Source organism: Lampetra planeri, chromosome 1 (genome assembly GCF_965212315.1).
Source record: "Lampetra planeri chromosome 1, kcLamPlan1.2.h2, whole genome shotgun sequence".
NCBI lineage: Eukaryota > Metazoa > Chordata > Hyperoartia > Petromyzontiformes > Petromyzontidae > Lampetra > Lampetra planeri.
Window position 1 is genome coordinate 16,090,079 of NC_136107.1, and position 23,934 is coordinate 16,114,012.

The following is a 23,934-nucleotide window of genomic DNA, read 5'->3' on the forward strand; positions in this document are numbered from 1 at the left end:
TTTTACCTAACAGGGGGGCCAAAAGACTGCTTTTTATGAGTGTGGGAGACCCGTGAAACAGCGCGAACACAGGAATGAAACTGCAACACCACCACAAATGGGTGTAACGCATCAATGCACTTTCTTGCGTCAAGTCACAGGGTAGCTTTCATCTTCGTGTGATCCACCAACCCCACCTACACGTTTCCGGCTGAATTACAGATGTGCAATATTACTATGTACACCCAACAAATCTACGCGCGTCTTTCCTGGAGAGCATTGTGAATGTACACACATATTTTGATAAAATATAATTTACTGATGCCCTAAACTGCATAGTTGTCCATGCATTTACATCAATACAAACTCGTTATGCACATGGCTTTTGGGCATTTCGGGTCAATGCTGAATTATGTTGTGTCTCTGCACAAAATCATACATAATTGCAAATTAGCCTACTGGCATACAGGACTAATATTATAGAAGGGTACACAACACTCACAAATATTGGTTCAGGGTAATGCTTTAAAATTAATCATTTTCAATTGGTAAATTTCCATCGCTTCCCAGTATTATGGTGCAACGATGTTTTATCTCCATTGCAGAATCTTACACAGTGCGATTATTTAGTATTTTCTGTATGACAATGATCCCCCCATACAGAGACTATTGAAGCAAGCATTGTTAGTGAGCACATATTTAGGCCAACACCACGTCTGGCCACAGTTTGCCTACCCCGTGCCGATGTTTTCACACCCTACCGGGTACCCATTTAAGGCCGAGCTAACCGACAGGAGACGCAGGACTGATATATTGTTAGCCGTGGCTGCAAATCGAACCTGCAAATCGAACCAAGTAAGCCGGATTCACAGTGCTATGAGATTGCCACTCCACTATCACCATGAGACCAAAGACAGAGACCAAAGACAGAGTCCAAAGACAGAGACCAAAGACAGAGACCAAGATCCCCCATATATAGACTACACAGGCTGCTGGTGAAAATGCTGTTAGCGAGCACCTAACTTGCCACTAACCACCACGATGCCAACACACAATCTACGCACTGATTTCTAATTGCCCAGTGTGATTTGGATATGAGTGGGTGTTGATTGTATTGGTTTATATATACATTTATATTGTCATGCAGTTTGTGGTTATTTCTATTGTTAGCATACATTTCAGCGATGCACCTCCGCCAACAGAAATTATTTAAATAAGCAATGATCATGGGGTTTGCTGTTCCTGGTGTCACCATCAGGCCATTCGGTCTATTTCAGCAGCCTGACAATTTAAACACTAAGGTCCCCGATGGGTAAATCGGAAATGTCAGGGAGCCGAGAAAGCTCTATATAGTCCAACCGCTATATCCTGCATAGAGCCAATAAACGCCATCCGGCTCCGCTGGGTGGTGCGAGACCCTCTGGTACTGGTGGCAGCATTACACATCTCAGCTAAAATGTATACCTAGCGTTTTAATGCATCTCTCTTGTTTCATCATTATCACTAAACCATATATTTTTACAATTTTTATTTTACAAAGTAAGGCCCACTGAGCTAGATAGCTATTTTATTCAGAAGCGACTTGGCCACAAATAACAGCTCGACGAAGTGGCTTATCACGTGGACATTTATGGCAGCCAAATAATCGAAACGCATGTCAATTCTAAATGTGGAGGGGAAAACCGGAGCACCCGGAGAAAAGTCCACACGACCACAGGGGTAGAGCGAGAAACTGTGCAGACTCCAAATATACAGTACAGGCGTTAGTCGGGATCGTAACCACGACTTCCTGTATACCAGGCAAGGCAGTTAACATCTCGCCACCGTGACCCCCAACATCAACATCAGCCACGGTCAACCCACTTCTGGATGACGGCCTACAACCCTAGCCACCGCAAGCTCATGATCCTGCAATGTAATCAATTCTCTCTCGCTGTAATATGCATGTACCCTACATCGGCAAACAAATATATAGGGTTCTCCATATATAGATACCCCAATGATATCTAATGATCCTTTTTTTCTCAGATTATTGAATATTGTGTACTAAATGGCTCGGTATCTTACAGAAGAGATTTAAAACATATTTAATAAGCATATATCGATTGGTGGGATACATTTAGAGGCTTTTTTGTATTAAAAAAATGTTTTCAATATAATTTCTCCCCATAATATGTAATCCTCTATGATGTGAATGCATCATAAACACAAGGCTCGCTAAAATAGATTGCATGTGAGAAAAGGGGTCGAGATGGAGTGAAACAGTAATACTGCCCAAAGAAACATGGAAATATATTCAGCCCCACCATTGCTAACGAGCTTACGGAAAGAACAGACGATGATGATTCACTGACAAGCAAGGCGTCCACTGCTTTGACAGATTATTTTTGGGTTTTCAATCAATATTGGTAATACCAGGAGGGGCACAATTTAATGAAGATTTTAACCACAATGACTTCAATACAAGATATATGTACCATAGTATCCCATTCAAGTGCTGGCGAATCTTGATTCTTTGTCAGATGTTGTCCAAATGGTGGTGGTTGCTACCTCCTATGTACAAAAAAACATCAGGACATATTATTAAAATAAGAATCTTTCACAACACTGGAGGAGGGGAGAGCTACATGTAAACGCTCTGTCTTGAGTAGTGTATTATTATGCAACAACAAAATAAACGGACATTGAATGTCCCAAAAAGACACATTTCCCAGGACAGCTACCTTAAAATGAGAACGATCCTGGGACAACCAGAACAGAAGACAACCTTAGATTCACATATTAGAGAATGTTCCTTTTTGTCAATTATTTTCCCCAGTGTGACGATGTTCCCTTCATTAAAAAAAAACAGAGGAACAGCGCCAAAGCGGTGTATTTTGGCCATTTCATCAAGACGTGAAATCTGGTCCAGATGAAGCAGACCATCAAGAAAGTTGCCACGAGACAACAAATTATTTGACAAAATGTCATTGATCATCAAATTATAGAAAGGGACACGACAACCGGTAGCCTTGCGGCAGTGTAAAATATATACAGTCAGTAGCAGGTACCACTGGCAGGTTCAAGATAAAAAATAAAATAAATATCAAACAGGTGTAATGAAATAAACCATCTCGAGAAGTCGATTAGAGTACATGTTTTTTTTGCTGTGACAACCGCTGTGTATGGAGCTGCGACGAGAGATTCTATTTTTTTTAAATAGTGACAGATTGGCGAGGGACGTGGAGGCGGCGTTTCATTTGTGCCCCGCTGTTCACATGAGTGACAGATCCGCTTAAGCTTCTTGGCTGAGATAAACGTGGTGGCCTTACCTGCATAATTGAGGCATCAAAAACAGGAGCTCACCGGGGAAGATTTAATAACGATTTACCTTCCACTCATCTTTCCCCTCGCCAAAACCAACTTTTCTCTCTCTCGTTTCTCCTCAGCTCATTTCCCCTTTCCAGAAAACCACGAGATAAAATTTTTGGTTTTTAGAGTTTTCCCAGATGTCAATAGGAAATTATAGGAACGTCATATGATGGATAATTCCTTGCCGAGTGTGCGTTGTACAAATGTCATAGAAGTATGATGTTGTTGACATGTATTTTTCGTTTCGATATGGTAAAATAAAGCAATAAGTTAATCATGAAACGATTGTTTAATTTTGTTGGTTACAATTCCAAACAAATGGCTTTTTAACAAGTAGGCTTTCGCGACCAATATTATCCATAGATCGCGTAAATATAAATGCGTCGTTAAACCTGCCACCACCGACATAGCCAATAAGTAGGGTTTGTCACGTAAACAAAACATGAAAATTCATTACGAGTACAGCACACCGGTGTGTTGGAGAGTAAACCCACAAAATTGTCAATTCGAGTACGACGTTTCGCCAGTCATTACAACTAGCACCATCGGGCAACAGCCAGATTTGTGGAGAAATCCTGTATCATGTAATAGAGGACATAAGTACATAATTTATCAGTATAAATATTTCCCAAAATTTTCACTATCATTCTCACCATCATCATCACTTACAGCACTTTATCAATAGATATGCTGAAGGTTTCCCCACGCCTTTCGGTCATGGAGTTGTTTTTTACTATACTTCACCACGCTGGTCAGTACACTCGCCACTGAACCACCGTTCCCCACATTGGAACTATTGTGAAGATTAAGAACACAACTATAGATACATCCATTGTCGGTTAAAAAATTAATCTATACACGTATTGCAATTGCAGTACTACTGTTATAAAAAAAATATTTTAAATGCAATTGGGATGTCCATTTTGTATTGTGCGTAAATTACAATCAACCTTGATATAAAAACATATTTCTCGATGACAATCTACGGTGCCGTAGATTAAACCTGCATATGTACTGATGCCTAATTATTTCAATGTATGTTTTATAATGGGATTACCAGCTTTTATGATACAAACGCACATATGTAGGCAAAGTATTGATACAATAACCGTATTGTTTTAACAAGTCGACAAGATAGTTAACGCCTTGCAGACGACTGAACGACAGCGTGCCATGGTTCACACCTCCGCTGTTAATTGGAGCTCATCTCATTAGCAAAACGAGACAGCGCGTCACGATGCAATGCGTGGAAATATATAGCAGCCAAATACTCTAAACGCATATTGATTAATTATAAACGTGGACGGAAAACTGGAGGACCCGGAGAAAAATCCACGAGACCACGGGGAGAGAGAACATGCAAACTCCAAATATACAGCAGGCGTAAGGGTTGGGATCGAACCCACGACCTCCTCCATACCAGGCGAGGGAGTTAACATCTCGCCACTGTGGCGCTCATAATAATAATCCACCTTGCCACCTGTACGGAGTATTGCAACGACGATGCCGTGGCGTTACGAGCAGACGAATTTGGGACGTTATCCCGCAAACGGTCATAACAATAGAGGTCACTCTTAGACCACATAAGAGCGCTCGTTAGAAAGTAGTGGGGTATCTCTACATTGATCGCCCTGTGTACTCATACTGTACTGCGCTTTATTCCAAACACGTGGTCGCTACGTCGATAGAGTGTGCAGCGAGTCCTGTTAACAAATGCGGTAGTCATGAGAATCCATACCCAGATATTTTCGCATACTTCAAGTCAAGGGGGGAGGGGGAAACGATTGCTTTACCATTTCCGCAGCTAAAGATGAAACATAGTAAGTACTGCGGGTTCGTCATTCCACTGCTGGATGAATGGCACCCCACGCAGATTCAGAAATTGGGTTGTTATTGTTGTTTTACCATTCCTCTCTTAGCTGGTGACAGCAGGTTAGTGAAGGCGCGGAGGGAGGCCCAGTACCGGTTAAAATATCACCAATATTAGCTATTGTTTATGAAGGGCATTAGAACGATTTCACGCTAAGGAACAAGATACACAATACCATTGTTTCTCATTTACCAAGTAATACACTTACCAGCAGTATAACTCCACTAATACGTGGCCCATTTTACCCGTGTCTACTGGTTATCCGCAGGACCGCGATTGTTTTTTTCTCGCGGATAAATGAGTTCATTCTTTCTCAAATAACCGTGCGGATAACAGGAACCGTGCATTTCGTTTCCCCAAAGCAGCGCAGACAAGAGTCGTCCTGTATCAGGACAACAGATTTAAAATATTTGTATTGGTCTTGAGGGAATAATTTTTCATGCCATAATGATTAAAGCCAGTACTATGCAATTTGTAGACTTTTTTTTGCCGTATTCGAATAAAAAGCAACTTGTTTCGGCAACAACAACCAAAAAATTAGCCAGGCAAGTGATAGCTTTGCTCATTAGATTATTTTGTAATGTTAAAGTACTGGCCAGGTGAACATGCTCTGTTGTAGTGCCGTATTCTCCGGATTTTAAGACGCACTTGTTACTCCAGTATGTTTTTTTTTTCAAAAGTTGGGGGTGCGTCTTAAAACCAGATAGGTGTGTGACCATATTTGTATAACTTTGACACCGGGCACAAGCCTGGTGGCCCGTCTTATAATCCAGAGACTACGGTATGTCTACCAGCTGGAAAAGTTTTCTTCCGTTCACCAAAAAAGCAATCAGGCAGGCTGCTACTCGTGGTGATGCGCATTCTTATAATTAAGCCCTCTGCTTTATACTCATCTCGCCACACGGATGAGCGCCTGCAGCATTGCAATGACGATGCTTCGGGGATGATAGCGATGAATGAGACATTCGGCAGCAGCACAGCATTAATAACGGACGCATACGATGGTCTGGTGAATTTGTTGGCACTGCACGCTTGTCCAATTACGTTGCTTAAAGCTTGCAGTCGGGGATGCCACCAATGGGAAAGGCTGACTCACGTGCATGCTTTATTGGCAGCCTTGTCGCAAATTACTCACGATAATGTCTTGTATATTTTCAATCACCAGCGTTGTAACTATTAACTGCTATATATTAACATAAATTAAGTATGGAAGCTAATTGCCAATAATAATGCAGTGGCTGCATAACAGAATTCAGCCTTTAGGGTCAGTTAAATTCATTGTAACCTGCGTTTTTACGCCCAACAATCACTGCACACTATTTGGTTCTTTCGGTAAAGTCACGTAGTTAGAAATACAATAAAACTAATCACGACGTTTACTTTATTTCTAACTACGTGACTTTATCGAAAGAACCAAAGAGTATGGATTCCTGCAGTCACGAAAGCTTAAAATCAAGAATCACTGCACAATAAAAGCAAAAACAATTTTACTTAAAACTTTCGTGACTGCAGGAATTCATATTCTTTGGTTCTTTCGGTAAAGTCACATAGATATAAAAATAATAAAATATCAGTGAATACAAATAAAAATGATAAAAAAATAAAAGAAAAAACAATGTAGACTGTAGTCTGGTTCTTAATCGGTGTGAGTGTACTGGCAGTCTATAATTTGACCCCCCCTCTCTCTCTAGGTTTGTTTTCTCATTCATTCTTACCCATTGACGGTTGCTTGTGTTGAAATCGAAACGTCGTATTCTATTATTTCATTTATTTTCTAAGAACCAGAGTAATTCCTGCAGTCACGAAAGCTTCAAATCAAGTTTGAACCACCACTACGGGGAGGATTTCCACACAACTCACACTTAACTTCTAATTTAGCAATCTTTGGAAGAACGTAATCAACCAGGCTATGCATTAACTGTTGTGTTAACAGAATCTCTGTGTTGCATTGCATTACATTTCCAAATTTTACTACGTTTGTTTTCTAAAACTTCCTATTTCTCTCTAAATTTTGCCAGGTTTGTTTGTCTATCGGTCCATTTTCTCTCCTCCAGCCACTACAAGGAGGATTTCCACACAACTCTCTCATTGAAATGCTAATTTCTCTACCCCCCTCTCTCTCTGCTCCAAACCCCCTCCTCTCTCTCTCTCTCTATTTAAGGCCTCGACAGAGGCGTTGTTTCTCTGTGTCTCTCTCTGTATCTCTCTCTGCGTGTGTCTGTCTATGCGTCTATGTTTTGTCTCTCTCTCAAATTTACAATCATTGGAAGAATGTAATCAACCAGGTAGGGTGTTGACTGTTGTTAGCCGACTCTCTGTTGTGATTTATTATATTTCTAAGTTTACTATGTTTGTTTTCTCATTCATTTTTACCTGATGATGGTTGCTTGTGTTGCAATAAAAACGTCGTATTCTATTATTATTTAACTTATTTTCTTTCTACGTGACAAAGTTTAAACGTTTTGTTTCTTCTTCGCATCTATCCTCGCTGCGCTTGGACATAACAGAATAATCCGCGCCAGGTGGGTCTCGGCATTTATGTGTTAGGTGGGAAGGAGTCGCCAAAAATAAATTAATTTTGACTTTCGTTTATTTGGGACCCCGGGGTCCCGCCATAAGGTTCATTTAGAGAATACAACATTTAGAGAACACGACAAAATGAGGTCTGCAATCATGATCAGTGTCCCCTCAAAATATTGGATGGGAATGACAAATCATTGAGCAATACACATGAATGTGACCATATGTATACAGTATTTTTAAAATGTTACAAGTAGACTAGTAATAACACCCCTTTAAAACAAGTGTAACATGCACTGCAAATAATATAATTAAAATATTGATCATAAAGCCCTTCCCTGATTGTAATGCATCTTCACGACGAATCTTTTTTGATGCCTTAAAATGTACGGTTAGTCAACGTTTTTTTTTACTCCTGCGTTGAAGTCCTTTATTTTGCGCACACTTGTGGTCCATCTTAAAAAAATTCACTAAAGGCTTCGATCTCAAGTCCACGAACCGCCTGGCGATACAAGACATACCAGATTTTTTTTCAGAAGGTAAATCATCGAAACAAATTAAGGGCACCTAAGTACAACTACTTTGTTTCATTAAACCTACGTATTAAAATTATTTTAAAAAATTACGATTGAGAATCAAAGGGGTGCAAGGCTGCAGTAACGCTTAAGAACCATTGGCTTAGATTATATCGCAAAAGCTGTCGATTTTTTCTTAACTTGTTCATCCATGCTTGTAACGTCTCCTCAGATTGGCACACAATCTTCTACCATACACTCAACTATTTTAGTTTTATCTAAACCACAACGTTGGAATGCACTAATCGGTGTTGCCATCTGCTCTAAGTGAATCAAACAATTCCAACAAAACAAACCTTTTGGAATGCAAGGAATATTTGATTTGAAAGGATACGCCATATATGCACAATCAGCTGCTGGATGAGGGCCTCAATGCACGGTTTAGCTTCAAGAGGTGACGAGATCGATACAAATCTGAGTGATTTGTGGTCATTGGTTGATAGTCCATTTAGATGCATTTATTTCCAAATACAGTACAGCATAGGGACACCAAAACAAAGGCAGGGCTTTATGGTCACCGAGTGTATACATATGCATTATTCAGTCAGATTGCACCACTAAAATCTCATCCATCTTTCAGGATCCACCCAGTTCATATGATGTAATTTGATTGATTTTAATAATCTCCGTATCTGAACCTAACCAATATGAGATCACATTTACCAGGAAAAACATACTTTATTCATACATGTTGAGATGAAATGCACAATCATATACTCCAGCATTACAGCATTCATTTAAGTTCTTGCGTATACGTTGTTGGGTGCCTGTTGGAAATTCATAGGTTGATATCCATTTTAAAGTACCAACAATTAAACTTTCACGACCATGTGTAAAAATAGCTATTTCCTTACACAACGCTGTCATAGTTACAAACTAGTTTACAATCGCGCATCAAATGTGTTATTTTATTACATCTAAAACCATTTTGGACATTTGCAAACCATTTCCAGAAAAAGGGTGTGAGCGTGCATGGGTTTGCCCTGGATTTTAATCTTCGAACTACACAGGATGCAAAAAACACAAGCTCACACGCACAAAAGTATGCCGATGCAACTTGATATGAAATGAACAACTATTTTTTTTAAATAACATTTAGCAATAGTTTTTTTTACAAATTTTTTTTATTGTTGTTGGATGATGTGGAAAGGACTCGAGTAATGGGAATAGCAGATTATTTTCAGTTTATACCCCATAGGGCTGCTACACATGCTGGGTAACACAATGGAAATAATGTAGTAAATTCAACAGTAAAGGTGATGATTGCACCCGGCTTTTTGTAGCCGACATTCACATCGAATCCTCAACTGCCCGACAAATAAAAGACATCTATCCACTTGGACAACTGACATTTATATAGTTATATTTGACAAAAAGTCTTTCACTTCTTTTAAAGAAGGGTTTATGGGTATGGTGTGAGATGAGAAAGGACTGTGTACCATTAGGTTACTGTCAAGTTAATAAACAAACATGCAAATATCCATAATATGTAATCATTAACTGTTGTGTACCACATGTGCTGCAATATAAAACAAAAACACGTAAAAAAGACTGCATACATACACTTTCCTTCAGTAATAGAAGCAATATATTTACTAACCAGATATAGCTTGCACATTAGCACTTTGATCGTGATACCTAACAATTGTTTGTCATCTTAAACTCTGTGCACAGCACATCAAGACCAACACGTTGTTTGTCAGCACTATGCCACCTAAATACTGCAGTAAAGTGCACTTCACAATGATATATCATTCATCATTCCACAGTCAGTGCAACTATTTGGTGGTACATTTTTTTTCAGCATACTTATTATATATACATATTTTGGCAGTTGAAAATGCATCTGACTACATTGTGAATACTACTGCATTCCATGTTTTCAATAATTTACACCAAATGCATATTTACAAGAAATGCAGTTAAGTTTGCAGTTATCCGCAAGGCAACATTTTCATTTATGTACATATATTACGCATAAATGTAATATTAATAATAATGTACAGACACAACACAAGTGCACAGCATAACATCCTCCATGGGTTGAATTGCCATCAGGTAAATGGTAATGGAATTTGAGTCCTTCTAATGAGGCGATCAATTTTGCAGAGTGAACAATTCTGGTGGCAATACGTCAGAGTTCAATTCTGCATTGAAAAATAAGTGTACTATTTAATTCTGCATGTTAATGCTTCATTCACATTCATACGAGAGCCTGTACGAGCATGACAAGAGCACAACACGTAAGCTTTGCAAAAAAGCTCAACCATGTCTCTTTGTATTTAACGTTTTGCAATGTGTCACCTGGCTCCTTTAGCTACGCGATACTCTTTCTGTAGAAGGGGCCGTCTCAGGAGAGACCCTGAGTTGCATGGGTAATTTGAAACGCTCATGCTGCATGAATCACACTCCAACCACATTTACCGGGTTCCTACCCTACCCTCTAGCGGGAAATACGGGTACTGCAAGAACGATTAACGATGTCACGAGACCCATGACATGGGCCCTGCTCATACCAAGAGTAAAAGAGAGGAATAAGACTCATGTACTGTCTTGTGTTTAACTTGTTGCCATGTGTGGTCAATTGCAGTTCATAAATACGGAGTGGGAAAACTTTTGTTTGAAGCCACACCTGGCACAGATGACAAATATAAGGTAAAAAAGTCAGCACTATCTTCCCTTAACTGGGCTCGCACATCAATGGGGCATTTGACATCTGCAAGAAAACAAATGAGGGAACAGGATTAATATCCCCTTTAAGGACAGTGCTCTTATTGATACGTGTGCATCCAGATTGGAAAGTGTAGGGACAGTGATCGCTGCACTACTACGACTACATCACCAAATGATTATTTGAATTTTGCTGGCAGATTAAGAAACTACCAATACACCTGTGGGCTTCGTTATACAGTAGACACCACTATAATACACAAGAAAAAACCGTGTAATGTGCATTCAGTGTACAATACCATACCAAGTTTCTTCTAAACGGGAGAATTTGATACACGAGCTATATATATACAGGCATGTCCAGGAGCCCTTGAATGGCATGAATGAAACTGTGATTCTGCTCACTATTAGTGTATTCTTCTACATTTTTATGCAAAGTGTATCCAGTAATGGTTGAGATTGGTGAATAATTACCTTTTGGCTAAAAGCCCTGGCTCATTTTCAGTAGATTGTTTTAAACCTGGCAAGGTCAAGCACTTCACTCAGAGGAACACATTACATAGTTTCTTAGATTATGCTTTTCTGCTTTTTTGCAGCAGTAATGCATACCATGAATAATACATAACTCTAAAGCTAAATGTACAATCGTTTTTTTAGATATAGGGATGCACAATATTTTCACATGCTTATGTATTTTCTATTTACATCATTTCATATTTTGCCACACCGATTTGCATGAGGATTGTGGCAAAGTTTTAACTGACCTTGACAAACTATTTAGGATGCAGTTAAGAGTGTGCTCGCCACAGCCTTATACATTCGACTCTACAAAAGGGCGTTTAGGAATTAGTGGGGAGGTGCACGGTGGCTTGGGATCCTTGACCACATGCTGTACAATGAGGCCCACTCCATCCTGATATCCCTGCAATGAGAGTGAAGTTGGCTTTGATGACCTATCCTCATCATTTGTGGAGAGCTCCTCCTGCATAAGGCATCGTCCGTTATGCATGTTGTTGTTATTTTGCTGATGTGGCAAAGGTGGTGAGTCAATGTCAGTGCCCTCTTGTTGCTCAAGATAATTGTTTGTCTTGTTGTAATAGGTCAGGCTGTTCATTGGAGGTGATACCGCGGAGGAGAGGGGTGAGTCAGAGACGGGACTTGTCACAATAACGTCAACCGATGATGTGACCCACTTCCTGCCACTTTGTGACTGCTGCTGTTGCTGTTGTGGTGTTGGCTGCTGTGCTGATACGAGTGGCAGTTGCAACTGATGGGCCCGAGCACGTTTGTCGTTGACTCCCATGAAGGGTGTCGGGCGGGACTTGCTGTCAGGCAAAACAAACTGTCTCGAATCTTGTGTGGGAGATATCACACCAGGGTGCTCACCTCCACTGCAAGCAACTCCAATGCTATTTGCACTGGTCAGCGATTTTAGGTCCAATGTGGTACGGATGCGCACCTCAGCTTGGGGACTGCAGGCATACTGGGGATTCCCTGCCTCCATCAGACTGAGAGAAGAGCTGCAGAGGCCAGTGCTCATAACATGAAGCGAAGGACGAGGAGTAGGTGGATGCGGCCTCACTTCCAGGGGAATGAGTTGACCTGGACAGCTATAAGCTCCCATTGTTGACTCCCTACACAGCTTGGGCTTCTCTTGCTCTTTGCACTCAAATACACTTGCATTTAAATCTGACAGAGGATGATTACTGTTCACGTGGGGCTCTGTTTCCAAAATCGACAGGTGCTGCTCAAGTCCTCTGTTGCCACCAGTTAGCATTGGCCTACCACTACTCATCGCAACATTCAGGGATGTTTGGTGAAAAACTCTGCCTTGAGATACAGCAGAGGAGGGCAATTCCATTGATCTCTGCATCGCTGGACTTTTAGGTTCATATTGTGACATTCTGTTTCCCAATCCAACATTCATTCCTCTGCTAACCAGCCAGGGATGTTGGGCCGATTGGGTTCTAAGAATTTGCTCTCGAGCAGCGGCATCCTGGTGTGATCGAGGAACCATTTGAGTACCCTCCCCAGGCCTGAGTTCAGCTCTGCCGTAAATGTCTGACCCCAAGTTGCATTTAACTCTCATTTCTTGCTGCAGTGCATCAGACCAGGGAGAGGTCTCAATGGGAGATGGGTAAGTCGGGCGAGAACGCAAAGCTTGGGGAGAAGACGGAGACTCATCCTCATCAGAATCCTCTACTTTGCCATTGGCATCCTCTGGCATTGCCACAGGAAAATATTCCTTGGTTCCACCGTAAGTGGGAGGCTCAGCATAGTAACCCTCTTCAGTTTGTGTGCAGTTTCCTTCCTGTTGTACTTGCTGCTGCTGGCTCTGTGGAAGCAGGAGCTGCTGCTGACATTCATCCTCCACCCGTGCGAGTAGGCGACGAATTTCCCGGTTCTCTGGGCATAAGCGCACCGCCTCATGTAGGTCCTCCAGCGCGGCCATGAACTGTCTGGGATGCGCAAGGTGAGCCACAGTCAGTTGTCTTGTGTGAAATATATCACAGGCTTGTGTGTCTTGTGTGAAACATATGCTATTCTATTACACCAAATGCCAGAGCTGCAAGGAATTATTTCTTAAAGCCTTGTTGAATGCACCGCTACAACACCCACCTGCTGCTGCGCTTGGCACGAGCCCGGGCGTAAAAAGCCTCGTACGATTTTGACTTCAATTCCAGAGCCTTTGTAGCAAATTCTTCTGCCATTCCATAATCCTTATTGAACAAAATATTAGTCTCAACATCAACATGTATTTTGTATGACTATTAGTCATAGTATTATGATGATTCGATCGCAGGGTAAATTTTTCAACTCTAAAAATAAAAACTGTCATATTTAAAGTATAATAATAAGGCTGTGCATAGTACTAAAGAAAACAATTCACTGGTTGTTGATGATACAGCTCGGGACTCACATTCATCTTGCGACGGCAGCGTGACAGATTGAGATACAAGGTGACCTTGAGTTCACGGAAGGTCTTCAGTTCTTCACCAAAGCCCTCACGGGGAAATTTCTTCAGAGCATACTGGTAGCGCTGGGCTGCTTCTTTCATTCGTCCTGCCTGTGATACCAAATGAAGACAAACATTTTTTGATCAGTCTGGTTGGAATACAAGCTTATAGCAGTTTTATATATCTGTATGTCTGATCTTCCACCGTTTTATGTATCCCAAAGTCTACTGCATGGGCAACTGTGAATTGAAGCCAATCACTAACTAGAATAACAGGTGACGTTTCAGAGTATTTACACAGCACCTCTGAGAGTCTAGGTTCAAGCTCTGGAGCTGGGACGTTTGTCTCTTACGAGGTTCATGAATGTATTTTCCAAGTAGTGATTAAGCATGTCAGATGGTAGGTTCAGGCTCTGGCGCTGTGTTTTAAGAGGTTTACAATCACTATCTATTCTTGTGATACCAGGTTTAAGCCCTATGCCTGTGTTTGTCTCAAAGCAAATTACAAATGGCCATGTTGGAACACCGATTCAGTGTCCACGTTCTAAAGTCTGTTTATGCGCAGTTATATGTTAATTGCTGTGACTACGCGGTGCAGCGCTGTACTACAAAGCACCCTACCTACCAGTAAATCATAGATTCGGCACTGTAAGTACGTGAACTTCAAATGTAATTTACTGCTTTACCTTGTAGAGGAAGTTTCCCTCCTCAATCAACTTGTTGAGCAATATTATCATGACATCTGGCTTTGAGGTGGCCATAGCCCAGGAAGCAGGACCTTAAATATATACATACAGGGTAAATAAACGAGACAACAGTGGGCACGTATCATTATTAGTGTCATAATTTATTTTTAAATAATATTTAACATATAACATGGCATATAACTCCAGTGCAAAAGTACAAGTGAAATACATTGTGATAACTTCGTAATTTCACTCAATAGACTAATGTCTGGGTTGATTTGAAACTTTCGTGACTGCAGGAATCCATACTCTTTGGTTCTTTCGGTAAAGTCACGTAGATAGAAAATTATTAATAGATCACGACATTTCGATCGCAACACAAGCGACCGTCCTCACCTGAAGACGGTCGCTTGTGTATGGATGATATTGATCGCGAAAACCTACGTGTTAAACTGATAAGTAACGTAAACGGAAGAACGTAATCAACCAGGTAGGGTGTTGACTGTTACGTTAGCATTATATTTCTAAGTTTACTAGGTTTTTTTCTCATTCATTCGTACCTGATGATGATTGCTTGTGTTGCAATCTAAACGTCGTATGATATTATTTAATTTATTTTTTCTTTCTACGTGACTTTACCGAAAGAACCAAAGAGGATAATGTCTGGGTATTAACACAAATAACAACAACTTTAGCCAATGCTGTAAGTTTAACTTTCCAAAATTTTTTTAGCATTTTTCTTATATTATGAAGTGAATGTGTTATATTTTGGCACAGATACATCCACCCCAAGTTATGTAGTACATATATTACCAAGCTTGGCACCCTTTTTCAGTAAGGCAACTACCACAGCGGTGTTCCGGCATCCAATAGCACGGTCGAGTGGGCGCATGCCACTATAATCCACATGCTCTATCATGGCTCCATGCTCCACCAGATATTGGACCTGTTACACAAACACAAATCGCACAAGACTGACTGACTATTTAGTCACTGTATTGAGAAAAAACTATGCTTGGTGAAAGTAGGTGAAACAACACTAGTGTTAATATAATAATTGTTTTTTTACCCTTTTATCTGGCAACAAAACTGACACCTTTTTACAAGGAGTCATGTTTGCATTGACCACAATACCTGCAGTCAGAATGCAAACAAAAAACATAACTCTGATAATGTATGCACTGTCCTTGAAATTGACAAGTGTTGACAAGTGAATGGTTTATAGCTTTGTAAGATATGCAGTCCATGTTATAAAAAATGCACATTTTTTTACTGATTTTAATTATCCAAGCTATTATTCATCATAAAAATATAGCAAAATTAGCTTCCATTACTGTGGATGTGGTGGTTTTCAGCCCAAGTGTGGGATGTGCTTACCACTCCAGCATCACCATAGAAAGCAGCGAGATCGAGTGGCGTGCGCCCATTCTTGTCCGTATGATCGATGGCGGCACCACGTCCAACCAAAGATTGCACCACCGGCTGGTGGCCCTTCAGACAGGCCCAACTGAGGGCACTGAGTCCTTCCTTGTCCACACATCCGATACTCGCACCTGCACAATGGTGACAAACCATCAATAAGCTGCCCAAGAAAAGTACAGTGTGAGATTACGGATGCGATTTTGTGGCACCATAAGGTAGCACGAGCCATGAAAGTGTAGTAGTACCTTTGGAAAGGAGGTATTCCACTGTTCCAATGTGACCCTCGCAGGATGCAACCATGAGAGCTGTGTGACCCTGCCTGTCCATAGCATCCACCTCTGCACCCCGTTTCAGCAGTAAGTCCACTACCTAGAGAAAACATAAATGAAACAAAATCCACTGTGGCCTAAATAAATGCCCGAACTTAGTGTTTGTCGGCTGGACACCAGGTCTAGTGATGCCAACCTGAACTACTGGTGGGATGACATTAGAATCAATGCAGTAGTCATTGAGGATTTAGCTCAATCCTATGCACAAGAAAAGCAAGAGTATCCACATACATACCTGCCACTGGCCCTGACGCGCTGCACTGAACACGGGGCTGATCCCACGGCGGTTGGGCTGTGAAAGCGTGGCTCCGCGCTCAAACAGCAGCTCACATATCTCCAGCCTGCCACGGCCACTGGCTGCAGTGAGTGCTGTCAGATGCGACAGGGTGTAACGACACTTATATCAATTCTGAATACGTATTTTCATTGAATTTTAAGCACAAGCAAGGGAGTAAAAAAAAAATACGTAGAGAATTGTTGTGAACCATACAAATAATATTTGATTCCATTAAACATAAAGACTGCATTTCTATTTTAGAGTAGCACAACCACCCAATTTAAATATTGGTTAGAGGTTAGAGGAGAACTCTATTAAAAATGAAAGCATCATGTCAATCAATCATCGTCAACAATGAAGAAATTGCAAAGGCAAACAGTAATAATTGAGTTTATCCAATTAAGCATGTCTTGACAAGCGGTCGTGATGTGCAATGTGGGCAGCTACCCTTAAGCAGTCAAGATATCCTTTTGTGGTTCAGTGCCTTCAATTGCCTGTCTGCTGTACTTTATATTTGTCAAACGTGTCTCTTACTGCATACCAATTTTTATTCCCAATGCAGAATTCATAGGCGAGTGCACTCCCATACCGTCCCCTATTTCTCTATTTCTGTGCTATTTGGCAATAGGCCTTTAACATCCTCAAGGTGACCTCATGTCTCTTTGGGTTTAATAATGGATATAGGAGACACCCAAAGCTTGCTCAATCACATGTGCCAACATGAATTAAAGTGCACACCATGTCAGGTAAAAAGGCAATAAACAAACCAATGGCTTTGAAAGTACATTGAAGAGCCACAGTATATCAAAGAAGACAGTAAGGAAGTCAACATAATAATCGTGTAGCTTAAATACTGGATTGGTGTTCTTACCCAAAAAATAAACAAAGACGCATCCTGTCAAAATTTGCATAAATATTGGATGACTATATTAAGGATAGATTAGAATCAAACACCAAATTTAATTCACTGCTCATGCATATATTTCAATGTTTTTGCTACTAAATTAAAAGCATACATATCAATAAAAAAACACAAACAAAACAGAATTCAGTGTAAAATATTGATTTTATAAGTCTCCACATTTTACTGCTTTGGCTTTAGTATGCATCACGTGAACTGAATCGTGACTGACCGGTCTCTCCCCACAGACTGTCAAAGGCATCGATTTGTGACTGATTCTCCTGTTTCTTTTCATCAGCCGAAAAATCCAACAGATACTCCACAACCTGCAAACAGGTACACAGATATTAAATTTCATGCAGGCTTCTGCGCTCATTACCCTTCTTATGGCATACATCAAGTCTACAGGTTGACAGGAAGCAAATTAAATAAATCCATAAATCCTTCCATCAAAATGAAGTTGCAAATACTTTGGCCTCATGTGGGATTGACTTAGATACATTTTGCACAGTCCTTGACATATCAGAACATCCTCTCATGGTACGAACAGACACTTGAATTAAGATATTTGTATTTGTGAGCATGCGCTCTGTGAGTTTAGTTTTATAAGTGTTCCATATACTGTGTAATGGTCATGTTTTCTTCAAACATGTGTAGGGCAGATGTAATGATACATCGATGAATTTATTCATTTCAATTCTTAAGCTCAAAACACATGTATCATGTGCACAATATATACATATTTAATGTACATATATTTTATATGGCTACGATGTTCACCACCATACGCAAAAAATAATCAAATATTTAATTGAATCATGAGCATTAATCGTAACAATTCATTGATTCACTTGGGGAGGGGGGGAGAATCATTGCATCTCAAGCGTGTAAAAGGTAAATGTGCAGCTCTTGTTCTTGAAACTTTTGGAGGAAGGTCCTCCACCATAAGTAGTTCTAGAAGGAGCTCAAGATAATATTTTTGGCCCACTCTTCCATGCCGGTGAGACATTTTGGAACAGGTTGGAAGTACCCACAATGTACCCTACCTGCTGATCAACAAATTGCGTCGTGTAATGTAGCGTGTCGTGCACTTAAAACAGCATGAACAATATCATCCATCTGCCGTTCAGTTTGTGCCCATTCGAGGGTGCGCAGATCTGGGCACCTCAGTGTGGCCCATGCTGGAAGCAGCCGTGAGGCCCTGCTGCATCGCCTGTCCCTTGCGCGGCAATCCGGGTTGTTGCCCAGCCAAGGACCAGTCCTGGTTCACCAGGAACTCCACGATCGAGCGGTGACCCCGCAGTGCGGCGTGCACCAGCGCACATTGCCCATTGCGGTCCACGTGTGCTAGCTGCATGCACAATTAGAGGCTTCATGTGAGGACACTGCTACTGTCCATCATTGTGCAGAGATAGTTTAATCTCGTGTCATCTCCTCTTATTGGTATCTAATATGCAATCATAAATATGCTACACTTAGTTACAATGAAGGGTAGAGTGGTCATTCGCCACACTATCAACCTAGTGACCCAAGACTACTGGCTACATTAGTGAACGGTTAGTGATGTCTGAATTGGTTCTGAGCACCCCTCTCTTCATCAATCGAACTGAGGAGCGGGTGAAGTACCATCAAACCTCATAATCACAAAAATTATAAAGACCTTTATTTACCGCTGGATTGACAAAGAGGTGTTCGTAAATGGGCAATGTGAAATTCTGCCACATTTTGAACGTTACTTATCAGACTTAATTTGGAGCTTTCGTGACTGCAGGAGTTACTCTTTGGTTCTTTCGGTAAAGTCACGTAGAAAGAAAAAAGAAATAAAATAATATCATACGACGTTTCGATTGCAACACAAGCAATCATCATCAGGGACGAATGAATGAGAAAACAAACCTAGTAAACTTAGAAATAATATGCTAACGTAACAGTCAACACCCTACTTGGTTGATTACGTTCTTCCGTTTACGTTACTTATCAGTTTAACACGTAGGTTTTCGCGATCAATATCATCCATAATATAGGTTTTTTTTTTTCATTCAAGTTACTTATCATTCAAGAGTTGTGAGACTTAAGAGCCATATGAAGGAATACATAATGATGCCATCTTATCTATAGGTAAATTAATGAGGGTATTTAATATTTATTGGATTCACCATGCCCGGCCGCCTTTGTCCCCCCAGTGGCGATGTTCACACACCACACCAGTTACTCGTTTGAGGCTGAATCGACCTAGGTGAGGCCCAGGACCAGTTCAATAATCGTCACCGGTGGTGGCCGTGAGCGGGAATCGAACTCGGGTCGCCGGGTTCGTAGCGCAGTGCGCTAACCACTACACTACCGCTCCCCCCACACACGCGCGTGCGTCCATAGATACACATACACGCGCTTGCTGCAGACACACACAACTTTCAGGGTGCGTACGGCAGTAAACGACTGAAATAATAAACCAATGCTGCACGAAGAACGCCTTAGACCTGAAACACATTTGTATGGCACTTTACTCGTGAAGGTTTGGGGGGTGGAGGTTTGGGGGGGGGTGCGTGACATAGCAGGCACACTGCGTTACGCTTCTGCATTTGCGGGAGTGACATGACAGATGTGACGTCACAGCTCACTTTCCGTGCAAAATATATGCATTATTGCGCCCCCCCCCCCCCCCCCCAAAAAAAAATACAAAGTCTATTTTTATAATTTTTGCATGATGTACAGTCTGGAAAGTACCCACATGGCAAATTTCAAGTTTGTTGCATGGCAGGAAGTACGCTAAACATTTTGAACAGATACACATATTCACAAATTTCCCTTTTATATATATAGATGTTCATTTGGCTTTGTTTAAAATTGATAAATCACTGTTAATTAAATTTACAATATTTACTATTTGGTTCTTTCGGTAAAGTCACGTAGGTATAAAATAAAAAATAAATCACGACGTTTCTGGCGCAACACAAGCGTCCATCATCAGGTGGGAAAGCGCTGGGAAAGCGCTTTCCCAGCTAAAGAGTTTGGATTCCTGCAGTCACGAAAGTTCAAATAAAGAATAAACAACATTTGTTTCTTAACTATCTGCTGACAAACGAAACACTTTACAAATATAATTCAGAAACCAAAATGTCATACATAATCCGTAATGGAGGTTTTTTTGGGTTAGATTGCATGAATATAAGTGTCATTAAACCTGCCACCGCCCACACAGTCAATTAGGAAGGTTTGTCACGTAAACAAAACATGCCAATTAGTTACTAGTTCAGCACACCGGTGTGTTGAAGAGTAAACCTACAACATTTACAATTTGAGTACGATGTTTCGGCGGTAATTACAACCAGCCTCATCAGGCGACAGGCAGAGTTGTCGGGTGGTGGTGAATTTAACGACACATTTATATTTACGCGATTTAACCCAAAAAACACTATTATTGATAATATTGGTCATGAAAGTCTATTTATCATGCGTAATCCTAAGTCAACTTTAAATAAAATCCACAACATATGTAAAGGTATCCTAAAATATTGGTAAATGCCTGTAGAACATTTAAGATAAGAGATTGGCGTTACAACTAGTAAGAGAGCTAAACTCACTTCTTTATGACAGTGCAGCATTGCAATTACTTACTCATGCCACTGCTGCCACGAGAGGGAGCTCTAGAGTGTCTCAAGAGGGCAATTGGCCTACTCTTCCACACTGGCCTGGCTAGAATGAGAGAACCCATCACACATTGCCCTTTGCCAAATAGACTGTGGTATAACCATTCATACTCATGGGCGGACAGATGTGGGGCATATTAACAAACTTGCTTATTGTTTCAATTTCTGCGCTGGGAGATCGCATCGGTGACTTCTGAATTCCAAGTCCAGTGTGCTAATTATTACACTATGGTAACATTCCCAACTGCAGACGACCTCTTAAAACCAGCAAAATTTAACAAACGAGTGCACAAGGCAGGGCTGTAGAATTGACTGCGAGGTTGTTGAAACTAAATAATTACGCCTTTTTAATTATCAATGAGGCAAAACTAACTTCTTTGGTAATGATTTGAGCAGTGGTTCTTAAATCGTGGGTCGCCTTTCATGGGGGGGATGCAGACTGCGGCATAGAGACCGTGCAGGAGAAATTCTGAATGTCAACACTACGTTGCGGCGACAAAACACAATATGAAACATGCCTTACTAACACCGCACTGACGAGGGGTGTGGACATGTGCTCTCTCCATACAGTAGCCTGTGAAATATTAGTTGGTTTTTTTTAGGGCTGGGGCAGTCTCTGATTTGAGGGACACCATTGGAAAAAAAATAAGAACCGCATAATTAGAGCATGATTTAAATCCAGACGGACCACTATGAATGCTACTAAAGTGTAACAAACAAATGCACAGGCTAGGGCAGCTGTAAAAATAGACCTACTTTGGCACTGCGACGACAGAGACGAGCGACAATTTCTTGCTGCCCGGCAGCTGCAGCGTAGCACAGCGGTGTCATTCCACTCTCACTGGCCGTGTCCATGTCAGCGCCCGAGTCCAGCAGCAAGGAGACCATCTCGCTGTAGCCCAAGTGGGACTCCACGCACAGCACTGGCGCATTGCTCAGTGCCTCTGTGCGGAAATCCACGTCTGCCCCCGCCAGAATTAGTAGCCGAGACACCTGCAGATCAGAAAAGCGTGTAAAATAAACGGGCGAAGAAATGGAAGCGGGAGGAGGAAGCACGAGAGGGAAATACTCGAGTTGACGAGGTGCGGAGAAAATCCGAGACACAGTCAGACAGGTAGGTAGCGAGTGAAATGGAGATTGACAGAGAAAAAGAACCAGAAACAAGTAAACCCGTAAAAACAAAGTTTTTCACTATAAATCCTTTATATGCATGGCGGCTAGAGTCCTCTCGTCCTCTGGCTTGAGATGGCTGCCACCTATGGGTCAGATGATTGTCTGCCACCATTAAGAAATTGGTAATTAAATATTTAATTTGTTTTCCCTAAACAATGTAAAATTTTGGAATTTTTTTTCACGAACATTAATTATCTCGCACAACGAGTCTGTGTGGAAAATGTCAGCTCGATTGGATCACGGGAAGTGGGTTAAAAAACGAGCGAAAGATTTGCACGGTCCTAAGCAAGCAAGCGAACTTAATATAAAGGATTTTAAAATATATTCGCCTGTGGAGGACGCGGGAATCGATCCCGCGACCTTTGGCATGGGAAGCGAGGGCGCTACCAACTGCGCTACTCCGCCATGGCCTGTGGAGGGGTTACGCTGTGGGCTCTTACACTGTGACGTTCAGCCAAAGCCATGAATGCGTTCTATTTGAATATATGTAAAATATTTTTTTTTTGCCTAAAAAGTGTAAAATTTTGGGAATTTTTTTTCACGAACATTAATTGTCTCGCACAACGAGTCTGTGTGGAAAATGTCAGCTCGATTGGATCACGGGAAGTGGGTTAAAAAACGACCGAAAGATTTGCACGGTCGTAAGCAAGCAAGCAAGCACGCAAGCAAGCAAGCAAGCACGCAAGCAAAGCAAGCAAGCGAACTTAATATAAAGCATTTAAAAAAACAGATATGGCTTAAAGATTTGGGCAGGCAGGTTTCAGTAAAAAATAGACTGGCCATGTAAACCTTCACACCAGCAGCAGCTTATCTATATATATAAAATCGCAAATCTGTCTGTCTGTCTGTGTGTCTGTCTGTCTGTGTGTCGCCGGACCATACGCAGTTTCATTGGACGAAATGTGAGGGATTTGCGAGACACGATTGGTCCGTTTGGTTTTCCACGGCGGTTGCCCCTGGCAACGGGTAGCGACGCATTCGCTGCGGGGTGGACGCCATTTTTAATTCCCGTTAAAAATATGCGCACGCATTAACACGCGACTCTGAGGTAAATTCATCAAAGTTTCACGTCCTCTTCACTCCCCCCCCACCCCAATGTGTGCAATTACTATTATAGGGTCGGTAGATAATAAAATTATAGCGATTAGACAGTATTATTGTAGCGCGGGGGGGGGGGGGGGGTAACGGCCCCAGTACCCAGCCTCAGCCGGGTGGGCAATTTAGGCGAGGCCGGAGGCTCTGCACGGTACTAGGCCTCGACACCCCACCACACTATAGGCCGTACATATTACTGCACAGCGGCCGAGGAGATCGTGGCTGGGGGGGGGGGGGGCAGGGGTAGCAGCCCATCTGTGTATACATGTAAGGTTATTAAGAAATATATTTTTCACCCGGGCAACGCCGGGTACTTCTGCTAGTAGCAATATAAGCTTATGGCATACCATTTGGAAATAATAAAAATGTGAATACATCCCTTGGGCATATTTTTGCAGTGACAAATATAATTGGCAAAAATGTACTTACAGTGAACACAACTCCCCAAATTAATCATAAATGTAAACTATCCATCAATTATAG

General features: G+C 41.4%; 1 protein-coding gene across 11 annotated transcripts in view; it reads right to left on the reverse strand.

The window, feature by feature from the left end:
• Nucleotides 1-7,772: 7,772 nt before the first annotated feature.
• Nucleotides 7,773-23,934, reverse strand: part of LOC144718987 (protein TANC2-like) — a 77,849-nt gene continuing 61,687 nt past the window's right edge. For 9 of the 11 annotated variants that reach the window (XM_078594699.1, XM_078594717.1, XM_078594688.1 and 6 more), the window contains 11 exons: nt 21,940-22,176; nt 18,702-18,887; nt 17,769-17,862; nt 16,594-16,727; nt 16,275-16,398; nt 15,985-16,160; nt 15,421-15,553; nt 14,608-14,699; nt 13,886-14,032; nt 13,585-13,685; nt 7,773-13,424 (listed from right to left, as the gene is read on the reverse strand). In XM_078594699.1, the coding sequence (XP_078450825.1) occupies nt 11,777-13,424; nt 13,585-13,685; nt 13,886-14,032; nt 14,608-14,699; nt 15,421-15,553; nt 15,985-16,160; nt 16,275-16,398; nt 16,594-16,727; nt 17,769-17,862; nt 18,702-18,887; nt 21,940-22,176 (3,072 nt within the window). In that variant the 3' untranslated portion in view covers nt 7,773-11,776. The remainder of the gene's footprint in view (nt 13,425-13,584; nt 13,686-13,885; nt 14,033-14,607; nt 14,700-15,420; nt 15,554-15,984; nt 16,161-16,274; nt 16,399-16,593; nt 16,728-17,768; nt 17,863-18,701; nt 18,888-21,939; nt 22,177-23,934) is intronic. The other 2 variants (XR_013585514.1, XM_078594755.1) reach the window with 2 other exon arrangements.